The sequence below is a fragment of the Panthera onca genome, chromosome A1 (genome assembly GCF_046562875.1).
Source record: "Panthera onca isolate mPanOnc1 chromosome A1, mPanOnc1 haplotype 2, whole genome shotgun sequence".
NCBI classification, from domain to species: domain Eukaryota; kingdom Metazoa; phylum Chordata; class Mammalia; order Carnivora; family Felidae; genus Panthera; species Panthera onca.
The window spans coordinates 213,067,865-213,079,920 of record NC_138339.1 but is presented as its reverse complement, the minus strand read 5'-3'; the positions used below and the strand labels follow the sequence as shown (position 1 = coordinate 213,079,920).

Here is a 12,056-nt window from a genome sequence, read left to right as displayed (position 1 = left end):
AAGAATATAGGAACTTTGCTCACAAAATTTGATCTGGCAGAGTCTGTTTCCAATTGATCAGCTATTACACCTTCACTGAAAAGATTTTTGTGACACTAATTTGTTTTTAATCTCTAAAAACATGATTTTGTCTTTCTACCTCTCTGTTCCCCATGCTTTTTCATCCAACCGCCCCCTCCCAATTTTTCTTCAAAGGGAAGTTCACACTTTGGTCTTGTGATTGTAGAGGAGACGGCCCCTTTACATAGTCCTTCTGCATTTCAGTTGGAACTAAGAAAATCGTCAGATCATCACCAGGAATTGAATTAAGAGTCTTGTAGATCCTGAAGAACTACCGTGTTGCAACTTCTTATTCTAAAAGCCATTTACTAGTTGTCATTTAATACCCATAATTAGCTGACTTGTGGGTTATTTATAGCTCATTTCTTCATGGGATCAAATAATGTATACTATTCAGAAATGTTAGTGGCCGAAATGGTCTTCATTTTTTTTAAGCTTGTTTATTTATTTATTTTGAGAGAGAGAGGGGGTGGGGGAGAGAAAGGGGGCAGAGAGAGGAAGAGACAGAATCCTAAGCAGGCTCCACACTGTCAGCACAGAGCCCAACGAGGGGCCTCAACTCAGGAGCTGGGAATTCATGACCTCAGCTGAGATCAAGAGTTAGATAGATGCTTGGGTGGCTCAGTTGGTTAAGCGTCAGACTTTGGCTCAGATCATGATGAGCCCAGCATTAGGCTCTCTGCTGTCAGACTTATGTCCCCAACTCTCGCTCTGCCCCTCCCCTGCTGGTTCTCTCTCTCTCTCTCTCTCTCTCTCTCTCTCTCAAAATACGTAAATAAACTTAAAAAAAGAATCAGAGTCTTAACCAACTGAGCCACCCAAGTGCCCCTGAAATGGTCTTATTTAACATTGAGTAAAAGCAACATTTTCCTCTTTCCAAGTTGTACTATAACACTAGGTGTATAACAATCATTAACTACAGAAATCTTAATTGGATTTGCTTTTCTAATGTGATAATTGTAATGATTATTGGTATAATTTTGTCCAAAAGTGAGAGATGGGGAGAGAAAGTTGATATGTTGATCCTTCCCATTCAAAAGATGTTCCTTGAACCAGCCCCATGGGCATCACTTGTTAGAAATGCAGAATCTTGAGATCCCCAAACCTTTGAACCAGAACCTGCATTTTAATAAGCTTCCCAGTTTATTCTTGTGCATATAAAATCGAGGAGCATTAATGTAATCTACATAACAAGATATGGAGCAGCCTCCCCTGGTCCTTCTACAGACCTGATTTCTTTGGTTAATTGCCCTGCGCTGCCACCGTGACCTAGCTGTTCTTATTGTACATAAATCTGTGGCTTTTCATAGTAAATGTGAGCCTATTTAGTAGCGTGTGTCAGATAAAAGAAAAATGGACATTAGCCATCTAGAAATGGCATACTTCACATTGCCAGTGTGAAAATGGCCAACGGAAGCAATAATGGCTGTGCTTATGGAGCATTTATTCTTTAAAATGCATGGCAAACACACATATGGACACCAGCCTGCAAAATACCGCCCTCCTCCCCAGGCGAATGGCTACTGTCCAGGAACTCCGAGTCAAGTAGAAGCTGAGCAGCCTGTTGCCACCTGAGAACCCCTAGCTTGGCCTCTTGTCTTAACCCTGTTGCCCTTCAGTTTTCCCCTCTCCCAAGAGGGGTCACCTCCCCCCCAACCCTGGGCCTCTAATTGCTTACCACCTGTGTGTGAGTGAGGGTCAAGTAGACTATTCTCTGCTAGCACATGGGGGTGTTCTTTGATCTTTAATAAGCAGAACGTTGTGAAAGGCAGCCAGCCCTTTAGTATCTGGTCTTGTCAATGGGTTCAGGAAGAGTTAGCCCTATAGGTGAAGGGGAAATTTGGAAAGGGCACTAGGATACGTTAGTCAAACTTTTATTCCCAGTCCTAGACTAGGTTGATGTTATGTATTCTTCCCCTGGTGTACGAGAGCCTCCTCAAATCCACCTGTGAGAGTGGATTGTTACATTTTCAGGATTTTTGTAAACTAGTTGACTTCACTGTGGTAGCTTGAAACCCTCCCTGTTGGGAGTATTTTCACCACGGAAATCAGTAAACGCTACAAATCAACTTTCCCCTCCTCCTCTTTGCTAGAGGAGGTTGCTGAGTTTATCAGTATACCCTTGCTTGGCCCTAAGCGAGAGAGGGCCTCGCTCATCTCCCCCCACCACACACATTCCAAAGCCAAGTGCCTGGGGGCTAAGGAGGGCAACAGTTTCATGAAGTATCTGGCATATTATATGTCTGATACTTATTGACTTAAAACTAGATTATAGCTCATGTGGTAGGCAGAGTAATGACCCCTCCCCTGCCCCTCCGTTCTAATCCCTGGAACCTAGGACTATGTTACGTTACGTGGCAAAGTGGAGGGATTACATTTGCAGGTGGAATTAAGGTTGCTAATCAACTTACCTTCAGGTGGAGCTCTGCATTCTCCAGGTGGGTCCAGTGTAATCACAAGGGTCCTTAACTTGGAAGAGGGGGGCAGGAGATTGAGAGCGTGAAGAGATGTTAGCAGGGGGAGATTTGGCCTGCCGCTGCTGGCTTTGAGATAGAGGGAAGGGACCATGAGCCAAGGAATGTAGATGACCTCAAGAAGCTAGAAGAGGCAAGGACAGAGATTCTCCCCTGGAGCCTCCAGAAGGAAAGCAGTCCCGCTGACGCCTTGATTTTAACCCAGTGAGACCATCTTGGACTTCTGACCTCCAGAGCTGTAAGATTATTAGTAAACTCGTGTTTTTTGAAGCCACTAAGTTTTGGCAAATGCGGCTTCATAATGATGTATTCATTTCTCTTTCTGGAATTCCATGAAACAGAGAGAATACCTCGAAAATTAGAACGTCAGAGTGAAAGGAAGTCGTTACATAAAAGCAGTGTACGAGTACTTTGTACATACGACTGCACATACAGGGGTACAAGTACTTTGTTTGCCACTGGATCCTGCAACATAAGTAGACAGATTTTCATAATCCTCCCAGAAAGCCTTTTACCTACAATTCTGCACTGTGGGAGCAGACCTCCACTGCGGTTTCCCCCCATAATCCTATTGATGAATTAGGTAATACTTCGATTCCTCCTCCAACCCCCCCCCCCCCTTTCATAATACCCACAAACTTGCAAAATGAAAACCTTCCGGTTCCGTGTTAAAGAACCTCCCTACCTCCCGGATTACTCTGATTCTGCCTTTGTTCTACTTCTGTTTGAAATAATATTACACAGTGGCATCTAGTTTGTAAATACTTTCACTTAATACACAGAACCTCCTGGGGTCTCATAACGTCAGAAAGGGCAGAAGCCAGCCCGAGATCTGAGTGGCACCTGATGACTCTCCTTGTTTTTTTCCGCTCAACCAAAAGTCATAAAGCTGATAGTTATTTGGAGCACCGGGAGTCACTGGGTTTTATGCCGGCCCTGAGAAACCTTGTTAGTTAATTTTCATGCTGTAAACTGAAGTAGGAACCAACGAGTAGAAAATAAGTAGATGCAGAGATGCATACTTATACACATTTTTAAGCAATCATGTGTCACTATTTCTAGCAAGCATGTAATAGCAAGGGCTAACAGTTTAAGACAGATTGCAGGGTAAAGCCACACTGAGGAACCACTTTCAATATTGTCTTTATAAATTAGGAAAAATGTCCATTTCTGACATCTCAAGGAACACTAGTATTTCCCAGAAATATGGTTCCTATGTTTTGCATTTCATGGTGGATGAATTAGTGTGGGCAGTTAGCGCCTATTGTTAAAATCTAGTAGGATCCTGTTAATCCCCTAACGTTGGGATGTATGTCTTTGAAATATAGAGGTAGTACTAAGAAGGTAAGCTGTTAGCTTCTCTATGCCTCACTTCCCTTATCTGCAAAATGGGTACAGTAATAATACAGTGGACCGGAAGGCTTAGAGGATACAGTATGGGCAAAGCCCTTAGTACAACGCCTAGTACGTAGTAATCACCGACTGGGGGTTCCTTAACCTAATTCATTGTAAAGGAAAAGAAGTGCTTTAACACTATCTCATTTGAGTCTGTTGTATCAAGCTGTTTTGTGGAAGGCCAAGAATTATTCTTGTGTTACATATGAATTGGTTCCATTTTTTCATTTTTACTAAACCTACACGAACGAGGTTGCTGGCGAGAAACAAACACACATGACGTGTGTGTGTGTGTGTGTGTGTGTGTGTGTGTGTGTGTGTGTGTTGTAATTTTGCCCCACCAGATTTGTGGGCTTCCCGCTCAGCTGGGTCTCTAACAATACCTACTCTGCATTCCTGGCCCACCCCTAAGTACCAAGATCTTCCTCTCCTCATGTTCTTCTTACTGTCTTCTTTCATTTTCAGCTCACCATCTCCTCTCTCACTTGCTAGGCAAAAAAGTCCATCAGGCATAAGCACCTTTATCTTCCTGTTTCCTTTACTCTTCCTTCGCTGTTTTTACTCCTATCCCATCTCAGGAGAAATAAGAAAGTGTTTTCTTCATTGCTACGATAGATGCTTCCACCTGTGTTTGTTTTTTCCTCTTTCATCTCCTCAGGAACCTTGCTGTCCCATCGGTTAAGCCTCCTTTTGTCCTGTTTTGTCCCTGTCCCACCCCCACTCCCTCAGTCTCTTGGTGTAAAATCCTGCTCAAATCTCTTCTTTTAAAAACAAAGGATCTCTCCCTGTTCTGGTTTCCTTTCAACTCTTCTGTGCCACGCATCGTGGTTCAGCTGCTTGAAGGCCTTTCTACCACATTTGGTTCCCAAGTGCCAGTCTGTGAACTGACTTCTAGCAATCACCTGAACCAAAGAATCTCTTGTTTAAAAAAAAAAAAATGTCCCTTAGGTGATGCTGAGTGTAGCTGGCCTAGGAACCTGGTGTCTTTGTGTTCTCCCCTCTAATTGTCCCTTGGTGGACTGAGTTTGACTTCTGTCTCTAGTACTCCACGGTACTGATCTAGCTAAGAACACCAGAGGTGCTCTTAATTGAAAAAACCACCACCACCACCAACAATGGAGACTCTTTAATTCCTACCTTACTTAAACTCTTCGTAATATCATAACTGTTAAGTACTCTGTCCTTCGAATTCCACCCCTCTGGATTTCCAGATCCGTTTCCCTCGTGTTTTTCTGCTACTGATGTTCTATCCAGGTGCCACCTGTGGGGCCGTCTCTCATCCCTGTGCCTGTGCCACCATAGTCTTAGGTAAAAGTCCTCACTTTTACACATTTAAGGATTAGTTATTGCTTGTGCTGGCGATTTTTGAAATCTGTATCTCTAGCCCATATTCCTGAGTCCCAGAACCATGTATTATACCGTATGCTCGATAGTTCTTTCCAGATGTTCCCCAAGTAGAGCTCAAATCCAGTAAGTTCAAAATGAAACTTCTGTTCATTCTGATGCTCTTAATGGCCACCCTGTACCATTCCCCCTTGCCTCACCCATTCTCTATGGATGTAGTCCACCTCCTCTTCTTTTCCCCCTGTCCTATTATATCTGGCCCCTGAATGTTTCTGGAATTTGCCCGTCCTTCTCTGTCCCTGTTGCCTTAATTTGGGACTCCTAATTTATGGGCCGATTACCGTGAGAACCGCTCCATTGGTTTTTATGTTTGTGGTGCTTTCTGCAGCTCACTTGTCTACACTGCTTCCAGAGTGAGCTGCTTACTGTCCTGCTTAAAATAACATAATGGCTCATCATTGCCTTTACTGAAGCCCAAACTCCTTCACTTGGCATATAAATCTTTTGTAACCACCCCTTCCCTTTTCCTCAACCTTATCGTCCACCGTGTCACTACGAACACCTTTTAATTTATCCATGAGCTGCTCCAGGCTTCCTTAAATTGGCTAATTCTCTCATGCCTTTGTGTATTGAAAAAATTGTAAGTTATGGGAATATCCCTTCCCTCTCCGGGGCCACCACTAGCCCATCATTGCCTTTGTGCAAATTACAAGCAGATTCTTCATCCAGGTGGTCAGTTCTGTGGGTGCTCAGGTTGGTGATTGATAGTACTTTTGTGGAACATAGAAAAAGATACTTGTGCTGCGCTGAAGCACCCTGTGCTGGGATCTAGGGTTTGGTGAGCTGAATGCCAGCCCTCCTTTAGCCTCCCCAATCCCTTTGCCGGCCCCATGGGTAGTGAGCAATCTGTACAATGGAGTTAAGTTAAGCCCTGTTCCCATCACCTCTTCCTCCTCCTGGAAAACTTGCTTAGATTTGTCTAGAATTTCTACCTCTCGTTAGACCATGGTTCGTATCCTTTAATTTGGTCATTAACCCCTTGGTGAATCTGAACAAAGCTATGGATGAGCCCACTCTCTGTAGAAATGAGCATACTCTTAACACAGAGTTCATCATGAACCTAGGGGTTAGAAACTACATTCTGAATGTCACTCAACTTGGCTCCTGTGCCCAGGGTGGGGTCTGCCACTTAGTAGACACTGAATGAATGTTCATGGAACTGTTGAAAGAGTACCTACTTCCGTGCTTTTTCTCTGTTCATATTATTTGCAAACCTCTAATCCCCCAACATATTTTACAGACTGTCATCGTTGGTTCCTTGTCTGCGTTCCCAGCCAGCCTCTGAAATTTTCCAGAAGAGGCACTACTCTGCTCATATGTATTCTCAGCATCTAACATAGGACAAAACATATAATAGGCATTTGATAAATGTTTGAGCAAATGAGATTTGGTAATATTAAATGATTTGTTTAAGGTCACTCAGCGAGGATGAATCTAGAGCTGGTTACAAAATTTTTTCTTTTAGACCCCATGCTTCTAGACATTTTATACTTGTGTATATATGTATAAGTATGGTTGGATGACTTCTTAACTCTGTGCAAAATGAAAAGACCTAAACAGTATGACCAAACTTAAGTATTTGGATTATTATACTAAAACAGCTCCTACGTTGTTAGGTATTGAATATAATTTTTTTTTGCAGATACTCTGGTATTTTGCAGTACTTCTCCATCAACCTCTGAGAGATAAACAGACCTTTGTTGGACAGAATTTAGCTACTGAATAACTCATGAGTTAAAAGTTATCAGTTATTCATGAGTTGAATTCAATGCTAATCTATTAGTGACAAGATTAAAACTGAGTTTCCATTTTGTGACCTTGCTAAAGGAGCCCCGGTCTCCAGATCCTTGTGTGGTTTTCCTGCCATTTTTGAAGTAGCATTTCTAACAGTAGTCTAATGAATACCTACTGCTTGCTTACTGTCTTTTACTGCCCCCCACTTTTTTCCAGAGATGTAGGGGCTCCTCACAGTCTACCATTTTGGTCTCATGAGTCAGGATTTTTTTCTAGGTTGAGATCCTGTTGATTTATTTTCACAATTCTCTATTTGTTTGCTTCCTAGAACTTGTTTAATTAATAATCCAATTGCTTTGTATTCTAATTGGTTCCTTTGGCAGTAAATTTCGTGTATGTGGTTTTTTTTTTTTTTTTCCTGAAACTGAAATCCTCTGTTTCACTTTTCAAAATGGGACCAGTAAATGGTTCTGTGTGAATGAAGACTTTCATGGAAATGAACAATATGAACTGTTTTCCCCCCTCTTTGAAAGATGGGAGCCAAACTAATGTCAGGGTTTAGAAATGATGAGTTCCATTATTCCCTTTTCACAGGTCTTCCTGCCAGGAAAATCCAATTCCTTTTATTAAAGCAAACCCAGCTGCTTGCTGTCTCCCTTGGATTCATTTAAAAGTTCAAGTCTCTCCTGTGTTGTAGAATTTGTTTCAACTCCCCATTAAGCTTGTTTTCTAAGAACTTTACTTGTTTTTCATAGGCAAGTTTTAAAAAAAAACACAACAGTTTATGTCATAGTGAACAAAAAGCTCCAGGATTATTTAAATTGGATTAAAATATGCCAGAGCCTTGGTGACTGTAATCTCAAATATGAAGTCCTTTGTTTCTAGATTCTCCAAACAACTAATTAAAAAAAAGAACTCTTTTCCATTCCATTTTTTATGACATTTGCTGTTCAGTCTCTCAACAGCTTTAAGTATATGATTCTGAGTCAGAAGGGACTTGAGTTGGCTTACTAAAAATCTTTTTCCGAATGCTTTAGTGGGATGTGGGTTTATATGTATAAATTTTTTATGAACTACTTAACCATTGCTTATAGTTTTCATTTAACATACTTGGTGTGGAAATTTCATGTTTCCCTTAAAACATCTTGAAAACACTTCTTAAAATATAAATGTTGCTATCATTTGAAGTAAAGAATGAAAATGTGAATACTGATTCTGCGATTATACTAATCAGGTTGGGAGAGGGGAACCATGGAAGGAACTTGGGACTCCTCGCTTTCAATAAATAGTGACGATGGGTTGAAAGAGTACATCTGGGAGCAAACCATAAGAGACTCTTAAAAACTGAGAATAAACTGAGGGTTGATGGGGGAAGAGGGGTGGGAGGGAGGGGAAAGTGGGTGATAGGTGTGGAGGAGGGCACCTGTGGGGATGAGCACTGGGTGCTGTATGGAAACCAATTTGACAATAAATTTCATACTAAAAAAAAAAAAGAAAAAGAAAAAGAAAGGGCACATCTTGGAAGTCCTGGTAGGTACCAAACTGAATAACTGAGGCCACTTGAACCTAAGGATTTGGGACCTTGGGTAACTTTAATACCACGATTCTGCCTCAAGTTTCCCTAATAGATTGCATTTTGATACTTGCAATTTCAGAGCAATAAACTAGAGGAGAAAAAAAGACTTCAAGAAAACCTCAGAAGAGAAGCATTTAGAGAGCACCAGCAGTAGTAAGTTTGTATCTTCAGAACTTTGTACCTTTACAGACATTGTTTACTCTGCTTTTGAATTCTAGGTAACTTTCCAAGACCTCTGGTATTGGATTATGGGCTGTTATATTAATTATATAATTGAACTCTGTCATTATGTAAGGTTTGAGTTTGGATACCTCTGTACCCACCAGAGTATTCTTCATTGATTTGAAATAATACTGCTAAATTTGAGAAATCCTTGATTCTAAATAACTTGGAGGGCTGATTCTTTGGCAATTCAAGGTACTTCTGATAATGTTGACTTTCAAAACACTGATATAAGGAAGATAATATTTGAAAAGAAGCACTCTCAACAATAGCCAAATTATGGAAAGAGCCTAAATGTCCATCAACTGATGAATGGATAAAGAAATTGTGGTTTATATACACAATGGAGTACTACGTGGCAATGAGAAAGAATGAAATATGGCCCTTTGTAGCAACGTGGATGGAACTGGAGAGTGTGATGCTAAGTGAAATAAGCCATACAGAGAAAGACAGATACCATATGGTTTCACTCTTATGTGGATCCTGAGAAACGTAACAGAAACCCATGGGGGAGGGGAAGGAAAAAAAAAAAGAGGTTAGAGTGGCAGAGAGCCAAAGCATAAGAGACTCTTAAAAACTGAGAACAAACTGAGGGTTGATGGGGGGTATGAGGGAGGGGAGGGTAGGTGATGGGCATTGAAGAGGGCATCTTTTGGGATGAGCACTGGGTGTTGTATGGAAACCAATTTGACAATAAATTTCATATATTAAAAATAAATAAATAAAAAATAAAAATAAAAAAAATAGGGATGCCAGTATCTCTCCCATAAGCCATTTGTAAGGATGAAATAAAATAGTTTACATAAATGGCTTAAAAGTACCTGAATTCTATGGAGACAGAAATGAAACTTACAGGAGTCCTTGTTGAATGGATCAGACAACTTATATTTTGTAGAGACTGGGTAGTGATTCTGGTCCCACCCAGAATTGGCAATTGGCTTCCACTTTCAGATGGATTATCATCTGACTTCCTCCTGTTCTCTCTTCCCATTATTGTACCTCATTTTCAGAATTTCAGATCATTCTAATGTGGGTGTGAGCATATGTGATGCCCTAACACGTGTTGCTCTTCTAAGTACAGGGTCCTCTGTTTTTCTCCTCGTGCCGCAATTATCCTGCCTCTATCCTCAGCAGCTCCTCCTTGCTTTGAGTCTCAGAGAGAGGAGTGGGAAGAAGTTTCTCAGGGCTTTACTTTGCTTCTTGGCAAATTAGGTTACTTAGCCTCTGCTACCCAGGCCACAAAATGGGAGATGGGGTGGGTTGGGGACAAGTGCCAATGAGTAACATCATCTTTTTAAAGTTAAAATAGGCATTGCCCTCATCTGAGTCATTGATTCCATAGCGTGTCTTTCCCCGCTGTTCTTCTAAGATAGGCATGGGGGTGAGGGAGCTAGTGGGAAGCTAAACACCAGGAAAGATGAACTGTCTTAGAGCTGGCAGGAGGGAGGCAATAGATTAAGGGTGTATTATTGCCTTTCCCTTCATTGCTTAGAGGATGGATGAGTGTATTTCTAGGCCAACCAGAGGAGTTGAAGGAAATAAGGGTACAGTTGTAGCCTAGAGACACAATAAGAACAAATGTATTTATCCCCGTGTCATTCTAGTTTTAGGCTGGAGAAGGGAAGGCCTGCTTGCCAACGAGGGGTCTTAAGTACAGGACAAGGAAGTTGAACAAACCCATTCTCTGGAGAGTTTTAAACATGGTAAAGTGGAGAATAAGAGGCTCTCAGAGTCTGAAAGGACATGGGAGGTTGTGATACTCAGTCACCTTTCTTTCATAGTCCAGCTTTTTTTATTTTTATTTTTGAGAGACAGAGAGGTGGAAAGAGGGAGAGGGGAAGGGGGAGAGAGAGAGAGAAGCCCCCTCCCCCCCCACCTCATGTGTGCACAGGGGAGGGGCAGAGAGAGGGAGACAAAGGATCCAAAGCAGGTTCTGCTCTGGCAGCAGAGATACCTGTGCGGGGCTCAAATTCACGAACTGTGAGATCATGACCCGAGCTGAAGTCGGACGCTTAACTGATTGAGCCACCCAGACGCCCTGTCTTCCAGATTCTTGAGGTGTGTTTTACTAAACACTGGAGATCAATCACCCTTTTTCTCTGAAGAAAAAAGTTTTACCCTTAGCCGCCTCCTATACCATCAGTGGAGCTGAATTCAATTACACGCACATTTCACTCTTGCTCTTTCTTCTGCTTATCATGAAAGTCCCAGTTAACCAGGAAAAAGGAGTTGAGCAAAAATGAGAAGTATCTCAAATTGATTTTTAAAGCGTATTGAGAAACGTAAAAAATATATGTGAGGGGTTTTTTTTTGAAGAGTATTTTGTTTTGAACTACTTTTGAAATTAAAAGACTAATAGCTCATGAAATGAATGATCATTATATAGCTAGAAATATGAAAGGGACTCCTTGGAAAACATGGACCCTCTGTATATAACAAGCCTTTATCATACCTTCTTATAATCGATTTTTTATGGTACAAAAATTGTCTAGGAGAACTGTTAGGATTTTTAAAAATTTTTTTTTTACATTTATTATTTATTTTTGAGAAACAGAGTGAGACAGAGCGTGAGCAGGGGAGGGGCAGAAAGAGGGAGACCCAGAATCTGAAGCAGGCTCCAGGCTCTGAGCTGTCAGCACAGAGCCTGAGGTGGGGCTCAAACCCACGAACTGTGAGATCATGACTTGAGCCGAAGTTGAACGCTCAGCCGTCTGAGCCACCCAGGCGTCCCAAACTGTTAGAATTTTAATAGCACAAAGATTTCACCAGACCAACCAGGCTACTCTCCATTCCCCAATGCGCCCTTCCCGCACCAAAAAATTTACATTATCCTGAAGCTGTCAAACCAAGGAACACAAAATAGAACACAGCTAAAATTCTTTGAAACCCGTCAATACCTCATGTCCTTGCTAGTTTCAGCATGCTGTGATATGTGGTTCAAATAGCAGACCAGGAATGGTGGTGTGTGTGTGTGTGTGTGTGTGTGTGTGTGTGTGTGTGTGTGTTGTAGAGGAGTGCATCCATGGACTCGAGCAGACTATAAATCTAAGCTGCTGGAGAAAAAGCTCACGATAGTATCCTGGGGCACCACCATGAGAATCTTAATGTGCTCTTTCTTAACACCTTATTCCTGACTTCGTTCATTTGCTTCTGATTATTTTTAGTGTTGTCAATTATTTAGCTAACAGGCA

The 12,056-nt window shown here is 41.6% G+C and overlaps 1 protein-coding gene across 3 annotated transcripts in view; it reads left to right on the top strand.

Moving 5' to 3' along the window:
• EPSTI1 (epithelial stromal interaction 1) overlaps window positions 1-12,056 on the top strand; it is a 98,505-nt gene that overhangs the window by 24,091 nt on the left and 62,358 nt on the right. For all 3 annotated transcript variants that reach the window (XM_060634214.3, XM_078433295.2, XM_078433292.2), the window contains exon 6: window positions 8,723-8,796. In XM_060634214.3, the coding sequence (XP_060490197.3) occupies window positions 8,723-8,796 (74 nt within the window). The remainder of the gene's footprint in view (window positions 1-8,722; window positions 8,797-12,056) is intronic.